Below are 16,890 nucleotides of genomic sequence, written 5' to 3'. Positions count from 1 at the left end.
TAAGAATAAATCCAGATAGACTACAAGATTATATTTATAGTTGCTCACAAGAGATTGGGATGTAGACTGTAAAGCACAGCCAGAACAGGGGGCAAGCAACTAATGAAAAAGGTAGAAATTGATCTGCAAAGCATTTCATAGAATATTCCTATATCATCTTAAAGTTTCTGCTTGTTTGGAGTCTTGCTTTCTTGACTCGCTTGTTTTCTGCTTGTTTGGAGTCAGGTGGCTGCAAAATAATATAATCTATTCTTGCTAGAGCACATGTGTACAACCTGTGATCTTTGGTTGCTTCCTGTGCAACCTACAAAGCTGGCAGGACCTCACGCACTGTCCCCAGTCAGCTGTGCTGCAGAGGAGCCAACACTTTTAAATCCATCCCAATCCCCAGTGGATTCTAGATCTTGGCAGAAAGTGACAGGAGGTGCATGTGGGGAAATGTGTGCACACAGAGGAGTGCATGTGTGGCTCTTGGCTGACACAGTCCACTGGAACCAAAAAAGTTGTGCCCTCTGTGATAGTAGATGATAGTAGAGGAACATTTAAACATGTCCCCAAAGCAGCCAGTAAAATGACTGTGGAAAGCTTCCAAGCCAGGCACGGAAGGGAGAGCTTCTGAGAACAGACCATTACTTAATATATGGTTCTGGGTTCAATTCCCCACATCCATATTTAAAGAATTTTGGGTAGCACAACTGGAAAGACCTTGGCAGCTTCTGTCAGCCAAAGGCAATACTTGATTGACCAGTGTTTTCACCTAGATGGGCCACCAGTCTGATTTGGTATAATGTGTCCCCTGCTGCTAAATAAACAAATTTCATTTTTTTAACTAATCAGGCTAACAGTTATTAGAAAACCTAGGAAAAAAGAGCTACTTGGGATCCCCTGGCCCAGCAAGTACACAAAGAATTGCAGTCCGGTTGGAAAGCTTTCTTCCTTTTTTAATGGCGTAATATCAGGCAGGGACAGTGGCAACTGATTGAATGCTCTCCCACCAAGCTCATTTGAGAAATGAATCATTTGGATGACAGACAGTTGCTCCTAGACACAACAGAGACAAAATGGAGCTCTTCAGAAGAAAAAGTATAATTATAGATATAAAAGGGGTGGGTGGGAGCAGAGGAAAACACTCTTACTTGGTGGATATGTAAGTCAGATATGGAAAGGTTTTTAATCTGCATACAGCCAAGGCTACCAAGCATGACGACTGTTAGCCCACTTTGTAATAGCTCAATCTTCTCTTTTATTTCCAGGAGTATCTGTAGCATGACAGAAGTCTATCAGTCAGGAATATTAAACGGATGCTCCTTCTGCATTCCGGGCTTCCATCTCCAGTCTGGCCTTTTCTCTCAGCATTCGCTCTCTCTCGAGCAGTACTGCTCGCTCCTGCCCCCACTCCTTCAGCTTCTCCATGTATTTTGCAATGTCTTCTACTTCAACTGCTGGCAGTTTTTCCTCGACAAGCTGGGTGGTCAGTGTTGACAACTGTGCAGATTCCACCTTGCCAAGCAACTGTAGTTTAGATTTCAGCTCCTGTCATAGTAGGGGTGGGAGGGGGGTGGGAGAGAAAGAAAGGCAGCTCATTAACCAGTTGCAAAATAACATCTTTTTTTTCTTTTTAGCTGCAATAGGAATGTGAAATTCTGCAAGTAGGCACAGTACAGCTGATTTGCATTTTGTTTGGGGAAATTATGCCAGCCCACAATAAAGAAGCAATCCTCTAATCCACCCACCCTGCTGCAAAAGCAAAACCGAAAAGGGAAAAAAGAATCTGTAGGCTTGATTTTTATTATTTAACAGTAACAAAACAGAGACAAAAAAAAATCAGTTTTTAATTCTGCTAAGTGCTGGGGTGGTCTGAGTTTGCACAATGATTGAGAAACATCATTATTACAACCCCCGCCCCCTACTTTACACGAAGAAATTATGAATGGTCAGCCAGCAATCTAAATGCCTTAGCCTTCCTCCCCACTAAAAGCTGATGCAAGGAGTTGCCCTGGGTTGCTTCAGCTAACCTTCCTCTCAACAGATGGCAGTGATATAAAAAGGCCTGTACTAATGGCATACTAAACAGATCCCAGGAGTCCCCTTTGCCATTGCCTGGGCATTCCTCCACGGCCTTTTTTCTAATGGCTCACGTGATTTTAAGCCCGGCCCTGTGCGTGCAGAGCGAGAGTCTGGTGGGGGGCTGGAGGTGGGGACATTCCATTCCAGCCAGGCAGAAAGTGGCCAGACAGGCGGGCCATAGATCAAATCAGGGTTCCACTTTTATATATAGTGCAGTATTTCTTGTGACACACCCCGATGAGTCATAAAAATATTAATTCTCTTAAGTGCTTTAAGACACAGGGCCATTTGCGCTTATGGAAGTTTTACTGGATAGCTTGATGTTCCCCAGACAAAAGGCAAATTAATTGCCCTAATGGAGGATCCTCCTGGAGAGGAGGAGGAGGACTGGCCTAGGAGGGAGACGAGTTGCCAGCCAGCAAATTCCAAGTTCTGCTTTTTCAAATTCTTTGCCCCCTTACCAGAAAGAGTATTTTTGTCTCAAAACCTTGAGACTGGCCTTTTGATGAAAATAAGGGTTAGTGTATTTTATAGAGCTTTAACTAGCATTGACTTTTAATAAGGTCATGAAGATCCACAAGGAACAATTACCCTTAGGCTGCAGCCCGTAGACCCCAACAGCCCTAACTCAAGGATTTCACAATTGACTCAGTTTTTACTTTATTAACATTTTATCTATTCAAGCAGCAGCATTAATGTGACTATCTAGAAATAGTTGGACTTCAGCACTCACCAGTTTCAGCCAGCAAGGTCTAGGGTGATGGGAATTGTAGTCCAACACTTTGAGGATCCCAAGGTTTACCAGTTTACATCTTTGGCCTACACAGTACATCCATTCTACATTGCCAAGTTATCCTCCTAACTACCCTCTGGAATAGGTTACACTAAATTGTAGCATCTGGCCCAACATCACCCAGTGAGCTTCATGGGTAGTGTGAAGTTCTTGGGTTGTTCCTGAGTCTCCCCAGTACTCCAACCATTGCACCACCCTGGCTCTCTGCAAAGCACAGCTGCAGTGTGTGAGGTCCTCTGGGAAAGAGAAGAAGAAGCCCTTTGACCTCCACGAGGCTGTTCTCTTTAGAACAAAATTGCCAGATTGAAATTTCTGCTGTCACCAGTGCTTGCACACTCCCTGATCTTCGCCTGCAAACTTCCATCCGATACAGGATGTAAGTGAACCTACGGGGCTGAAATTTTAGTTCTGGGTTACAGCAAAGACTTTGTCTGACCACTTCCCTGCTGTTTGGTCCTCACATCCACTGGGCTCAGGGCAATTTCAACAGGGTAAGAACAGCTTTGACATATTCTTGACCAAATCCTTCATTTTTCTTTTTTGGTCCCTGGTAACTGATTGTGTATGAAGCCAGGTACACAAAAAACAAAGCCAAACAGATGCCCTGAAATGGGGAGCTTTTTTGGAGTGCTGTGCGACACTGGAGTATTAGCAGAGTGGCAGTTGTCTAGAAACTGCTGTGTAGCAGGCTTTGCTTTGTAGGCCTTACAGTTGGTAACCCAAACTGATCTCCATCAGCCTACTCACTCACTGAACTTACATCCCAGGTAGCTTTGCATCCCTCAAAGTATCCTTGCTGGATAACTGGGGTAAGCTCTATATGTAATTTTATACAAATGATACATTACAGCAGTTGTGTAGCCAACTGAAATGCAAGCCAGGCAAGGAGGAACTGCCCATGAATGGACCTTCAGATTGGATGACGGGGAGTCCACCTGTTTTCTAGCAAGAACTGCACCCCTCCAGAAGGCCAGGGGCAAAGCTTGTGGGGATTCTGCATCCCCCGCTGTCATCAGAGGCTCTATGGCACGGAGTGCCTGGCACGAGTTTCCGTTGGCTTCCATGCTACAACCTTATCTGGAGGTGAATCGCCTAACTGGCAACTATTTATGCCCTGGCATCCTCCCATTTGGATTACTGTAATATGTTGTATGTGGGGCTGTCTTTTTGAGACAGTCTGGAAACTTCAGCCAACACAAAATATGGCTGTGAGAATTCCAGCTGGAATTCTCTTTTTGCAAAGGCTCCTAATAATGTTTTTAAGCCAAATTCAAAGTGTTGATTTTGAGCTATAAATCCCTACATGAAAGAGAGGGCTTTTCCAGCGATGCCCCCCCACTCCAGTTCTGGAATGCTGCCCCAAAAGAAGTTCACTCAGTATCCCCTAAGCAGTGTAAAATACAGAACTGCTCCAACATTCGCAGTACAAATTTAATAAAATGCTATGCAGCTTTTCAGAGTGCTCAAGCTCTTAAACTCATAAAAATGAATAACGCCCCTGCATGTTTGGCTTGAGAAAGATGGCTGCTTTGGGCACTCATTCTCAAGGACTGCTTGCTGGGCTTCAGAAGAATTTGAATGGGAAGCAGAAGGGGGGGGGGGTGTCTGGGAAGATGGGCCAAGCCAGGACTCTGAGATGAGAGAAGTGGAGACATGTATGTCAAGGCCAGAGTCCCCAGGTGGGCAGGCAGTTCCTGCGAATAACCAAGATGTACAGCTGGCAGGATGGGACCCAGAAAATGGGAGTTTCTCAGACACAGGCTGGACTGTCCCATGACATGAAAAACTGAAATGCAGAGTGGAGGCATGCTTGCTTTTGAAGGGCCCTCCCAAAGGGATGGAGCCCAGGCATGTTCATAAGGAGAGTTCCTGGAGGTGATTACTAGACTGGGCTCAACAAACTGCTCTGTGTGTGCTTAGAGATTCATTCTGGGTGTTTTGTGCTTTTTGGTCATTAAAGGTAAGGAAAACGGTCTGTGGCTTTTGAATGCATGAAGGAGGAACCCTGGCTCTTGACACTGAATAGGTTCAGACAGAAGGATCTGGTGATATTAATTTTACTGTCCCCTGTTTATATTTACTGAAACTCCCAAGAAATATAGTGAAAATATACAACACTTTCCCTAGGGAAATGGCTCAAACATGGCATAAATATATGAAATTCTGAGATCCTCCTGTGTTCCCATTGCTCCTCATTTTGGAACACCCCAAATTTAATTTTCAAGATGCATACAATATAAGCAATGGAAAGAAATTGGGATTTATAGGCTTGGAAATCTATTTATAAGAGGAAAACCAATTTCAGTAAGACAATTAAAAGATAAAACTGCCAATTGTTTTCAAAAAACTAACTTGTATAGTACTGGGTTAGGGTAAGAGCACTTACAAAACTTGAAAATTACTCCATTGAAGAGTTTAGTTTTTTAAAAAAGGATCACTCTGTCACCTATAAGACTGTTATTCAGGAAGAATATGGAAATAACTTGGGAAGCAAGATGATTTGGGAAACAAACCAAAATATATCAGAAGAGTAATGAGCAAAAATATGATCCTCACAACCCTGTAAGTCTGTATGAACAAGGTCTATTGACATAGCATAAAAAACAGTTCATAGACGGCATCCACACCCCACAGAAGTTAATAATGAGTTATCTGTTGCGTATTGGAGAAAATGCAGTTCAAGGTCACTTGAATATATGTAGATCTTCTGTCTGAACAATACATTGCTCTGGCAGAAGTAGTGGAGTGGTTACAGGGTATGGAAACACAACAAAGGTAAACACAATGAAACCTTATTACTGTTTTCATTGTTTACTGGGAAGAATGAGAAAATGCTTTATTTTAAAAAAATGTTGCAATGCTTGTAGAGAACCAAGATTAGAACTAGAACTAGATTAGAACCAAGGCTAGAATTCAGAAAAATACCCAAGGACTCTCATTTTGGAGATATCTTGATGGAATATGAGCAGTGGCACTGGTGGAGAAGTCAACCAGGATGCAGGGCAGTGCAATTAAAATCACCAATCCCTTTAGTGTGGCTAGAGGAGAACTAAAGACAGACAATTTTGTACACCTTGGTACCCATTCTTAATGTGTTCTTCAGAAATGAATGGTGAAGAGGGATTCCCAATTAATCAGCTTAATTTCTGGAGTAGCAGATTCTAATTTGTCATACAAACAGATCAGTTAGTAAAAGATATAATATTCTAATTCAATTACTTACAGATGAATAAGGTTGTTTATGTGACTGCATCTAACATATTGTTGCAATAAAGTGTACTTAAAAATTAAAAAAAGCCCACTGTGCAATCTTTCTGGAGCCAATCTTTTCTGTTCTCCCAGGCTTTTAAAGTTTTTAAAATGTTGCCATTGTTTATGTTTTATTATTTTAGTCCATAAACTGGCTTTAACTTTTGTATAAGATGGTCATTTTAGGTATTAATTTGTATTGCATTGTATCAGAAGGTTTATTAATGACATCTTATTGTTTTTATTGAGATCTTATTCATATTTTCTTCATTAATATTGTTTTAAATTGCATAATGCCTAAAAGTATTTATGAGATTTGCAGTAAGATAAATAAAGAAATAACTGTTGCAGAGCAGTGGCTGGAGAAAGCACCTTCTTGAGGCCTCTAACATTTCATATAAATGAATCCACAAATACACAGCACAAGTATTCATTTGTGGGGGGAAAGCGCCAATCCCTCCACACTGGCTGAAGCTCTGAGGCTATACAGACAGCACACCTCAACAGTTCTGCTTTTTTTTTCAATCAGTCCTTTTCCATCCCATACACACTTTCCTTGACCCCTTTCGCTCTCCTAACTTCAAAGAATCTGACCAGTCTGTAAGCAAGAAAATGGATGGCACAGTCTCATAATTCATGTCATTCAAATTCAGGAAAACCCCATGTTTACTTTAGTGGAAATTATGTCCTGCTGAGCAATGTGACCCAACAGAAAAAGGAACTGGGCAATCTTGCTGGGTATTCTGCTGCACGTACTTACCATGAGAGCTGGCTGAACTCTCTTGAGTCAGTTTTAATTATACTGCTCCTGCAGCAACTCCTTGGCGATTGTGGGTGCAGAGTTAGAGGCACTGCTTTGAGCAATTTGAACAGCCTGGTGAGTGGGCAGTTTTGGTGTGAAGAGCCTTAAGGGGACACTGGAAGAAGCAGGAATGCATGTGGCAAACTCATCACCTGAATTCTGATAGCTGAATTGTGTAACTGTATTGCAACTAAAATGCAATTTAATTTTACAAATATTAAACATTAAGTGTCTAGCAGAGTGACAGGCCACTCCTGGCTCTCCAGATGTTTCAGTGTAAGCTCCCATCAACACTAACAAGCAGAGCCAATGGTGTGGGAACACAGGAGTTTCAGCCAAAACATCTGGAGGGCCATGAGCAGCTCTGTGCTGGTCTGGCCCCTTTGCATTTCTTCAAGGCAGGACAGAGTTCTATCTTACTGTGCAGTTGAGGAAAATACACTCTTCATAGTTTCCATCCATTTGCACAGGAGAGCTAAAAACTTACTTTTAAACTTTCACAAAAGCTGAGATTTCAAGGAAGGGGTATGGAATATCCCTGGAGGATCCAGGTCCCCCTTTCTGCATCCACTAGTCCTGGAAGTCCCCTGATTGGCTGAAGCAGTTCATATCATGACAAAAGACTGTGCAGTGGGTCATAAAAATCAGCTGTGCACTGGCCCAGGACAAGCAACAAGGCCTCCCAAAGAAGCATTTCATCAGGTCCACTGCTAAGGATGCCCTGTGACAGGCAGACAGGATGGCTGGGCTGTTGCTTTTTTGAAGGTTGGTCATGTTTTGGTAAACTTGGAACAACAGCCCATGAGCAAAACCATGCTAAGACCAAGATGCAAAATACAGCCTTAAAATACAACAGCTGATAAAAAGGCAATCACTGCAATGCCAACTATGCTTTATCACTGAAAAGTATTTCAAGCTTCAGAGCCAGCTGCCCTGAGTCTGCACTGACCAGAACACCAGGCTTCCGGATTCCTATCTTACAGCCTCACTAATAACCAGGAGAGAAACTCTTCTCCTGTGTAATGCAATCACATACACCATTCTCCTCCAAGTTCCTCCCCAATTCTCTTCAGACAGAAACTGTGTCTATACGCCTATGCGGTGGGGGAGGATGAGGCTTGGGGCAGGCAGAGACAAAGAATGAGAGGCTTGCTTAAGACCACTGAGTGAGTTGATGGCAAACACAAGATTTCAGCCAGGAATGTCCTCACTCCACTATATGTTACAAGTCCCACTAAACTCTGGGATTTACTTCCAAGTAAAAATGCACAGGATCAAGCTGTAAGGTTTGTCTTGTCAAACTTGCCAAGAACTGAGCTCTTCCCAGTCTTTCTCCAGGCCATTGCCAAAAAGGACCTTTTTAGTGATATGGACATAAACCAAGCAAAGGCCAGAATGACGGAGAAGGATCAGAAAGGCAGGCTCGGTGGGCTTAAAATAAAGCAAAATCTGCCAGTCCAGGCATCTCATTTACTAGTTTCCAGGACTTCTGAGAACTCAACTTAGAACCAACATGTAACCACTGACATTCACATGCCACGGACCATGTAAGAGGAAACCGTCCTAGTCCACACTGAGCTTCCTGAGCCAATGAGGAGCCCAAGAGTGGTCCGATGGTGTGAACATGCATTTTCCACACTTTTCACAGATGGGCACAGGACTCCCGAGAAAAATGTCCACTTGATCCATAGTCCTGTGCATTGACTCATTCCCACAGAGCATAGCATGAATCTTTCTTGGAACCATTTCAGCCTGAGGGGAGGTAAAGAAGAGACTGGGATGCCAGACCCCAGACATGGTGAAAGGGCAAGTTCCTGATCGGGGTGACAGTCCACTTTCATTAACAGGAGCCCAGCTGATCAAGTCTGATGTACGAAGAGCCAAAACAGTGTCTCAGCAGCCCAGCATCAAGCAAAGGGCTGCTGAGCAGGCTTTTTGCAAGACACTTTCCTGTGTGAAGCTGTAAGAACATAATTCCATCTCTGGGTCTAAAAGCATCACTGCAGGGAGCCTCACTACCTCAAAATAAAGCTGTTTTCCTTTAGAGAATAGAACTGACCCCTATCTGCACAATGTCTAGGAGGAAGGGAACAGCACACCTTGAATCGGTCCAGGTACTCAGGCAGTCGGGACACCTCTGTTTCTTCTGACTCTGCTTGCTTTGGGGGTTCTTCTGGTTCTTTGGTGTCTTCTTGAGATGCTTCTGTCAGGGGGCTGGACTGCAAAATGGCCTCCAGAACATCAATCTATGCAAGATAGTAAATGGCTTGTTAAAAACACCACAGGGCGTCATGGTGGTCAAAATTATAGTGATGGTCAATGTGCTACTCCTGTGGGCATCATTATGGAGTCTGTGAGTCCATGTTTAAATTCTGAGAATACCTCCTATTATTTTTTGAAAGGAACATTTCTTAACTTCATGAGTTGACATAGAACACCCAAGAGTAAAAATGCTGGAGGGTTCACAATGGGATGTCAAGCAGACAGTACCCTAATTGCCTGTTTTTCAAAGCCTCAAGTTTTTCTGCTCCCTTTAAGGGTTTTCTTTTTCCCCCCTTTCAGATTTAGGGCAGAAAAATGGCTCAACGTCTCTGAGATGGTAGGCTGTAGACTCAATACATCAAACTGAAAAACAATACAAACAAGTGATTTAACAACAAAAAATCCCTTCACTATTGTGAAAGAAAATCCTGGAAATTCAAGAATGAGCTTTGTTTTTCTTTGAAAATGTCTACTATTATACTGGTAGGCGTTTTAATTTTAACTGGTCAAAGTTAGTGAGAGAAGCTTCTGGATGAAGTCCAGACTTCCTTAAGTTACAATCAATTCTACTATCACTCCAGTAAGGTCACAGAGGCTCTAGTTAAAAACAGTTCAAATATTCCACAATGCTTATACCGGCAGAGAGAGACTGAGATGCATATGCAAAGTAACAGCATCGTGAGATCATCTTATCTGTTTGATTTTCAGCTCTGTCATCCGTTTTCTCACTTTGATGATAACTAAAACAAAAACACCTGCCTATGCAGAAAAGGTGACTCTTAATTGGAAGCACATGAGTCTCTGAGATAGGAAAGAGGCAGTTCTATTTTGGACAAGACAGTAGAGGAACAGGAAGCGGTATCAATGTCACATCATTCAAAGTCACTCAGTGAGGCTGTTACCTACATCAGACTGCAGACCTATGAGCCAAATCCAGCACTCTGTGAATGCCAACCTGATCCCAAAGGAGGCCCAATACAACTCCTCAGGGCTTCCCATGAGGCCCCGCTCCTTTCTCTGGCCCCACCACCATTCCCGTAAGACCAATTGTCGGGTGGTTCCCCAGCTTTTGTGTAGTTTCTCTCCATTCTGAAAGGTTGAAGTGTTTCTCCTAAGGCAATAAAGCTTTAATAAAATATGCTGATATTTTTTGTAGTTTGCTCCCACTCCTGCCTTTGGTCTTACACACTAGACTGTAAGCTGCTGATAGAGCTTTTGAAAAGGAATTTGGCCTTTAGGATGAAACGCATCTTGCACCTTGCTGTACACGAATGTGGTACATTCTGTTTTCATCAGAAGAGCTGACTGTTCCATGCAACACAAATGACTACGGAAAGATTAGCAGTCACAAAACTATTTCCAGGAAACTTACTGTATTACAACTACAATTTGACTGAGTATAAAATACTTCACTGATTCTCATAAGAACAAAAGAGCCCTGCTTGATTGAGCCAAAATAATTCAGCACGCGGTTTCCCACGGTGGCCACCCAGATGCCTTCAGGAAACCACAAGCCAGACACAAGGCCAAGTCCCCTCTGCCTCTGCTGCTCTCCAGCTACTAGTTTCAGAGGCACAACAAGAGGAGCTGCAAGAAGTGGATGGAGCAGAGGTCAGCTCTGGCTGGCAGGGTGTATCTGGCTTTCTCCCATGGGAGAAGGGGAAACAGGAAGATAAGTTTGAGGGGTTTGACGAGAAACTGTGCCCTTATGTAGTGTGGTGTTTTTCTGTCCTTTAGGAAATGATGCTCTTTCATCAAGGACAGGAAAATCCCACTGAAGGCAAGCAAGTTCAAGACACATTCAAGCAATATGAAACAGGGCCAAGCCAGTGCTGCTTCAAAGCTTTGGAGAGCACTTGGACGACACACCCTCAATGGCCCACTGCCATTGTCACCACTGTCAGTATGTCAATGCCACCAGTCTCCTCTTCCTTGTCATTGCTACCGCCTGCAGAGAAACAGCAGGCAAAAAAGCTGTGACATCCTATGCTTAACTTTCTCAACATTACTTCCATATGAGAGGCAGATGAACATGGAGCTTCAACGGGGAAGGCAAAAGGCAAGGCCAGGGGGCCCTTGTCAGGGGGCCCTTCACAGGATCCCGACCAGGCCTACCCTTGATGCAAATTCTGGGATCTGTAGCAGCAACAACCATGAGAAACAATTTTCTCCTCTGAAGATCCATAAGTTCTTTTAACAAGAATGTGAAGGCCCCATTCGCCATGTGACTTACAGCTTCCTTGCAGAGCTTTGCATCCCCGGCCAGTGTTGTGACATTCTCCATCAGCAGCAAGGCCCTGTTCAGGTACCCAGGGGTCCACATCAGGGGCATCTGGTGGTACACAGCTCGTAGGCCCTTGTGCAGCTCCACTTTCCCTGTGATTACAGAGTGGCTGTGAGAGTTGTGGCTTCATCTAATGCAGAAAACAGAGTTAAAACTGGAAGCAACCTTCCCATATATGGGGCCAACCAAGACTGTGTACTGGAAAGATATATTAAGATATCTCAGATGGTGACGAGACTTTTCTCAGGACTCCCACATGGGGGAAGGGGAGAATGAACTCTTTTCTCCCCTACTGTGATGCCAACAAAATCCATCCATTCCTGCTACTTAGCCCCAGAAAGGAAGCTCCCACTGGCACTGACAGTAGGATGCTTTTTGTTAGGGTCAGTGACAAAGGCCCAAACAATGTACAAAATATGTACAATCAGGGGGCGAGGCGGAGGAAGAGGACCGTTAATTCAGACTTAAATTACACATGGTATATTGACTTAATTTATGCATGGCATCATTTTATTAGGCCCAGAATTTGGATTTGACTACTAATAGACATACTCTTCAGTAAGGGCAGCTTCATTTGCTCCTGTTTTCCTACATACTGGGAATTACACAGATATGGTTATTTTCGGGCAGATTACAAAGAAACAGCTTTTCCTTTTTTCAAATCACATGAAGCTATTCCAGGCAATGTCAGGTCAGAACCTGTTGATTTAAAATACTTTATTGGCAGAACTCGGCACTTTCTCTTGGCACACTAGAAACCCCTCACTCCAAATACTTGATGGTAAGCATGTCAGATGTGCCCTTGCTCACCTCACTGGAGCCGGAATCACCTTCAGCTGTCGACATTAATCACAAAGGTACATCTAACAATGCAAACTACTGCGACACGCCTCTGTCTCTCTTCCCCGAGCAGGGAGCCAGGAGAGAGCCATAGCAACACGTGCACAAAGGAAAGCTCACTGAGCTATGGCTAAATATAAATTGCTGTGGTGCCCCGGGCCAGTCTGTGCCCACAGACATCTTTCACTTTTTGCAGAGGTCTGCTCCATTAGAGTTGGCAAGACTGCAAAATGCATGACATGGCAGAAAATAGCTTTTGATCTTCTGAAAGACAATGTCAGGAAGGGGTCACTTGCACACAGCAGGCACAACAATTTGTTAAGTAAAATGCCTTCCCCAATTATTCAGGTTCTGTTTAAAATATATAATTAAATATACATGCTAACCAAAGAAGCGTGTGGAGCAAACTTTGGGTGTAACAGCAGGTCAGAAAAACAGCAACTGGCATTCTTGGGGGCTATGGACTGCCAATGAGTTTGCAGCTCTGCTTTCCCTGCAACTGAATATGTAGCTTTTGTCACAGTCTGAACTCTTGCCCTGCCATGCCCCTGCCACCATGATCATCATTAACTATCTGGGATACTCAGGTAGAGCGCAGCCAGCTAATTTGTTTCAGCCAGAATTGTCTTCCAACTGAACTACACATGCCTGCTCATACAAAACTACCATGGGATTTTGTTATCTTGCTTTATGATGTGTGTGTTTTATATATATATATATATATATAAAATATATATGGAAATAATATCGAAAAGGGGGACCTGTGACATTGCATACCAAGTTCTACACAAATGGGAGAACAGAACAGAACAGGAGAGTTGTGCAGAGGCAAGATTAAGACATGCCTCTCTATCCCTGGCCTTTGGGTGATGTACACCTCCCTGTGCCCACTATTGGTAGTCTAGAGAATGAAAAACAGTGAAAAATATTTATTCATTTTAGGAATAGCGCAATACTTCAGTGGTAGAAATTCAACATGCATTCCCCTTTCCATTTCAAGCAGAGTCCAAATTCCCTTCAGTCTGGGCCAAAGGGTTTATATCACAATGTTGCCAGTTCCCCCACTCAAATTAACAAAACTTGGAGAAGAAGGTCAGCATATAGAAGTTGCCCCACAAGGTCACTTATTAACTGCAAATGATGCATGGAGTACTGTTTACTGCTGGGAATCATGAGCTATGTAGTTAGATAAACCTCACGATCCCAACGATCCCCTACCCTTATCATTATTTCAAGCTTAGGGAAAACCTTCTAGGGTTTCCCCTATGTGGAAGGGAGGCTTCTATCTCTCATGGCTCTTGGGGAAGGCAAGGAACTAGCAGAAAGAGAGGATCCATCCACTGGGCAGTTCAGGTCTTCACAAAGTCCAATGGATTTTCAGGCTTGGCAGATGGGATTCCCATTATTTGGACTGTATGCCAGCACTGAGAATTTGATTTAGTTACAATTTTGTAATCTGTCAAAGGCTATAATGGTATTTGATTAATTTTACTAATCCATCCACTTGGAACTAATCAATAAAGCAGGAAATTAAGTACTTTAATTAAGTATTTTTAAAACTTACCAAGAAGTGCATAGCCATACAGCTGAGAGCTGAGTCCCACCGTGTTGGTCTGCTTCAGGCCTGCTAACAACAGGGATGCGCCAAGATTTCTCTCTTCCTCCCACTAAAAATAGCAGACGTGGCTTAACAAATGGTAGAACAGCGGGGGCTGCAGCTGGTTCTTGCCATCGTGCTCTCTGCATCCTCCAGCATACGCAGGACTACCTCTGTCCCTCTGTGTCAGCCCTCCCAAGCCAGCTGTGCTGGACTAGAACTCCTAGCTAGCTGGTTGGAGATGCTGGGACTTGCAGTCCAACACATCTTGAGGACATCGAGATAGGAAAGGCTGTTATGTGTCCTACAGGTGAAACTGTTAGCTAAATAAATAGAGCACAGCACCCTAACATCTGTCTGTGTGAGTGCACTCTCTCTCGCCTTTAATGGATTTGTTTGTTAAACATTTTACGTCTTTTTTCAATCACTGTAAAAGAGTTTACAGTGCTCAGAGATAATTTATTTCTAAAATGTGCACCCCCTCCGTCCTCTTATATCTCACCGAAGACCACCCAAAGTTACATTATTCTTTAGCATACATATATTTAGGAACACTTTTGTCAGCTGCAAACAACTTGGTAAAATGAAAAAATGTAAACAACAAAGAGTCTTGCGGTATCTTGAAGACTAACACATTTATAATGGCAGGGGTGCTTGTGGACTACAGCCTGCTTCATCAGATGCATGGAGTGCTATGGACAATTTTGGGGGTTTTATGCATTATGTAGGTGGGTTGAAGGAACAGCTCTAAACAATGAGTTTAGAAGGAAATTCAGTGCAGAAACCTGCACAGCACACAGCATATAAAACCCCAGAACTTTCCACAATACTTCAAGTATCTGATAAAGTGCACTATAGGCCACAAAAGCTTCTGTCAGAATCACAGAGCAATTGTATGGCTGTCTCAACAGTGCCTAGAGAGCCACAGGACCTTTTGGATTCCCAGCTCCAGTGCTGGAAAACAGCTCTGACTTCCAACCTGGGAAGCGCCCTCCCTTGCCCCTCATAGGAGCCGTGAGAAGAACATACATTGACTCCTTCTCCAAATTGCAAAAGCAACCTCAGGAAAGGTTGGCTTCTCGGACTTTTGGCTAAGATCAAGTGTAGTACAGGGTATATAGAACCGCTTTTAAAAACTTGGAATCAAAGGGAAGCATCAAACATGCTAATGTCATTGCACCAGCATAAACCAATATTGTGCAAATGTTAAATAACAGGAAAAAGCATTAATTTGCTGGTGACATTTGGTATCATGGTGACAAAAAAGTATTATTTTTTTTCAAAGCAACTGCTTTATTTATTTATTTATTTACCCCTTGGCCATTTTTCAGGTCAGGACTCTTCTTGATTTGGCAGCATTAGTGCTCATGACACTGTTCTAGAAGAAACCAACATTCACACAAGTGTTGGTTTACACTAATACAACATTATTAGCTGTACACTATCATGTTAGATACAAGCTGAAGGTTCTTGCACATGATCTCCAAATCTTTTCTCACTTGTTCCCTTTATGAGTAGGCCAAACATGTGGAGAGGGAATGCATTGTGCTGCCTGCCCCTGGTGCCTGCACATTCGGTGGGATATCTGAAAAAGGGTGCTTTTGTGTACACAGCTGAATAATCATGTATTCCTGATTGCATGGTGCACCTGTGGCTGCAGGCTGTACACCTGGATGGGGGATGTTGAAGGATGAGCCACTGGGTTCAAATCTGATACGTTTGGCTTATCTGTGGGGGGAATGTATAAAGGAGACCAAGTGAGGCATGTTCTTTATTCCTTTTTTCAGGAAACAGCAGACTCTCATATTGTCAACTTTAATAGTTTTGAACTATTCGGTTTGCATTTAATTAAAAACGGCACTCTTTCATTTATCAGTGACTGGATGGGAAGAATGTTTGCATGGGCAGAAGTTCAAATTAATAATAATAAAAAGGTAATGATTGTATAGGTTTATGTTCACATTTAGGGGACACACTGAGAAAATGGAATACTGAGAAATTCACATAACAGAGTTTTACTGGATGTTCTGTCAACACCATGGCATTTTTCTACATGTAATTAGCAATGGAAATGCTTGAATGGAAGCACAGGAATATTCAATGGAAGAGGGATATGTGTAGAATGTGTGTAGTCCTCTAAATCACAGCTCTCTAAAATTCTTCAAAAATGTTTTTTGAAGGATTTTTTGTATATTATTCAATTGCTCATGTTAGAATATAAAACCATTTTCTAGGTTTTCTAATGGAAAGGAGTAATCGTTGTGGAAACTGAAGAAAGGTAGACAATAAGAATAAACAGCATTTCTCTAGTATTTTTCCTCAATTGTCCAAAAGTCTTCACCTATTTTGTCTTAGTGCTCATTCACCCTGTTATTATACACACTAGCTAGTAGGACTATTTGTGATGAAAGTTACAGATGATATAAACATCCTGGAAAAGGCAAGATTAAATGAAGTCAATTCGTCAGGTTGTATGGAAATCAATCTCCCTTCCTGAGATTTAGCCATGTTTCTCTTTGTCAAGTCATAAGCCTTCCAGCAATTGTTCTCAGGTGAATCACACAACTGAAAGCACATTTTCAAATTCAGCTGCTCAAGCATTCAGTGAACACAGTTCCAATTGCTGATACCAGAATAAATCTTAGGATATCTGTCACAGGAAGAAGTCCAAGAATACTGACCTCCATAAGAAACTAATATCTTTATCTTGACAAACTTTGGGAGCAGAGAGGAGATACATGCTGCGAATACAAAGCTGATGATATACCAAAACATGGTTTGGATTATCATAAATTTGCTGCATCTTGCATTGCTCCTCCTTCTATTATGCAGCTTCATTTTAGGAGAAATCAAAAGTGCACTGTATGCATGAGTTACATATAGGAGGCTCCACACAATGAATGCCTTGCCTTTGATATCTACGCCTTGCTTGTGGACATGCAGGCAGGGGAACCCTGCACACTTAGCTCTGTATGCCAGGGGTGGGCAGAAGGTAG

At 42.7% G+C, this 16,890-nt stretch overlaps 1 protein-coding gene across 4 annotated transcripts in view; it reads right to left on the bottom strand.

Annotated features, from left to right (window-relative positions):
- Positions 1 to 920: 920 nt before the first annotated feature.
- MRPS27 (mitochondrial ribosomal protein S27) overlaps positions 921 to 16,890 on the bottom strand; it is a 57,730-nt gene continuing 41,760 nt past the window's right edge. For all 4 annotated transcript variants that reach the window (XM_044446153.1, XM_044446151.1, XM_044446152.1 and 1 more), the window contains 4 exons: positions 13,862 to 13,964; positions 11,407 to 11,549; positions 9,011 to 9,157; positions 921 to 1,533 (listed from right to left, as the gene is read on the bottom strand). In XM_044446153.1, the coding sequence (XP_044302088.1) occupies positions 1,294 to 1,533; positions 9,011 to 9,157; positions 11,407 to 11,549; positions 13,862 to 13,964 (633 nt within the window). In that variant the 3' untranslated portion in view covers positions 921 to 1,293. The remainder of the gene's footprint in view (positions 1,534 to 9,010; positions 9,158 to 11,406; positions 11,550 to 13,861; positions 13,965 to 16,890) is intronic.

Source organism: Varanus komodoensis, unplaced genomic scaffold (genome assembly GCF_004798865.1).
Source record: "Varanus komodoensis strain SLA01 unplaced genomic scaffold, ASM479886v1 scaffold5, whole genome shotgun sequence".
Classification (NCBI taxonomy): Eukaryota; Metazoa; Chordata; class Lepidosauria; order Squamata; family Varanidae; genus Varanus; species Varanus komodoensis.
The sequence above is the reverse complement of the archived record's forward strand: the minus strand, read 5'-3'. Positions and strand labels throughout refer to the sequence as shown.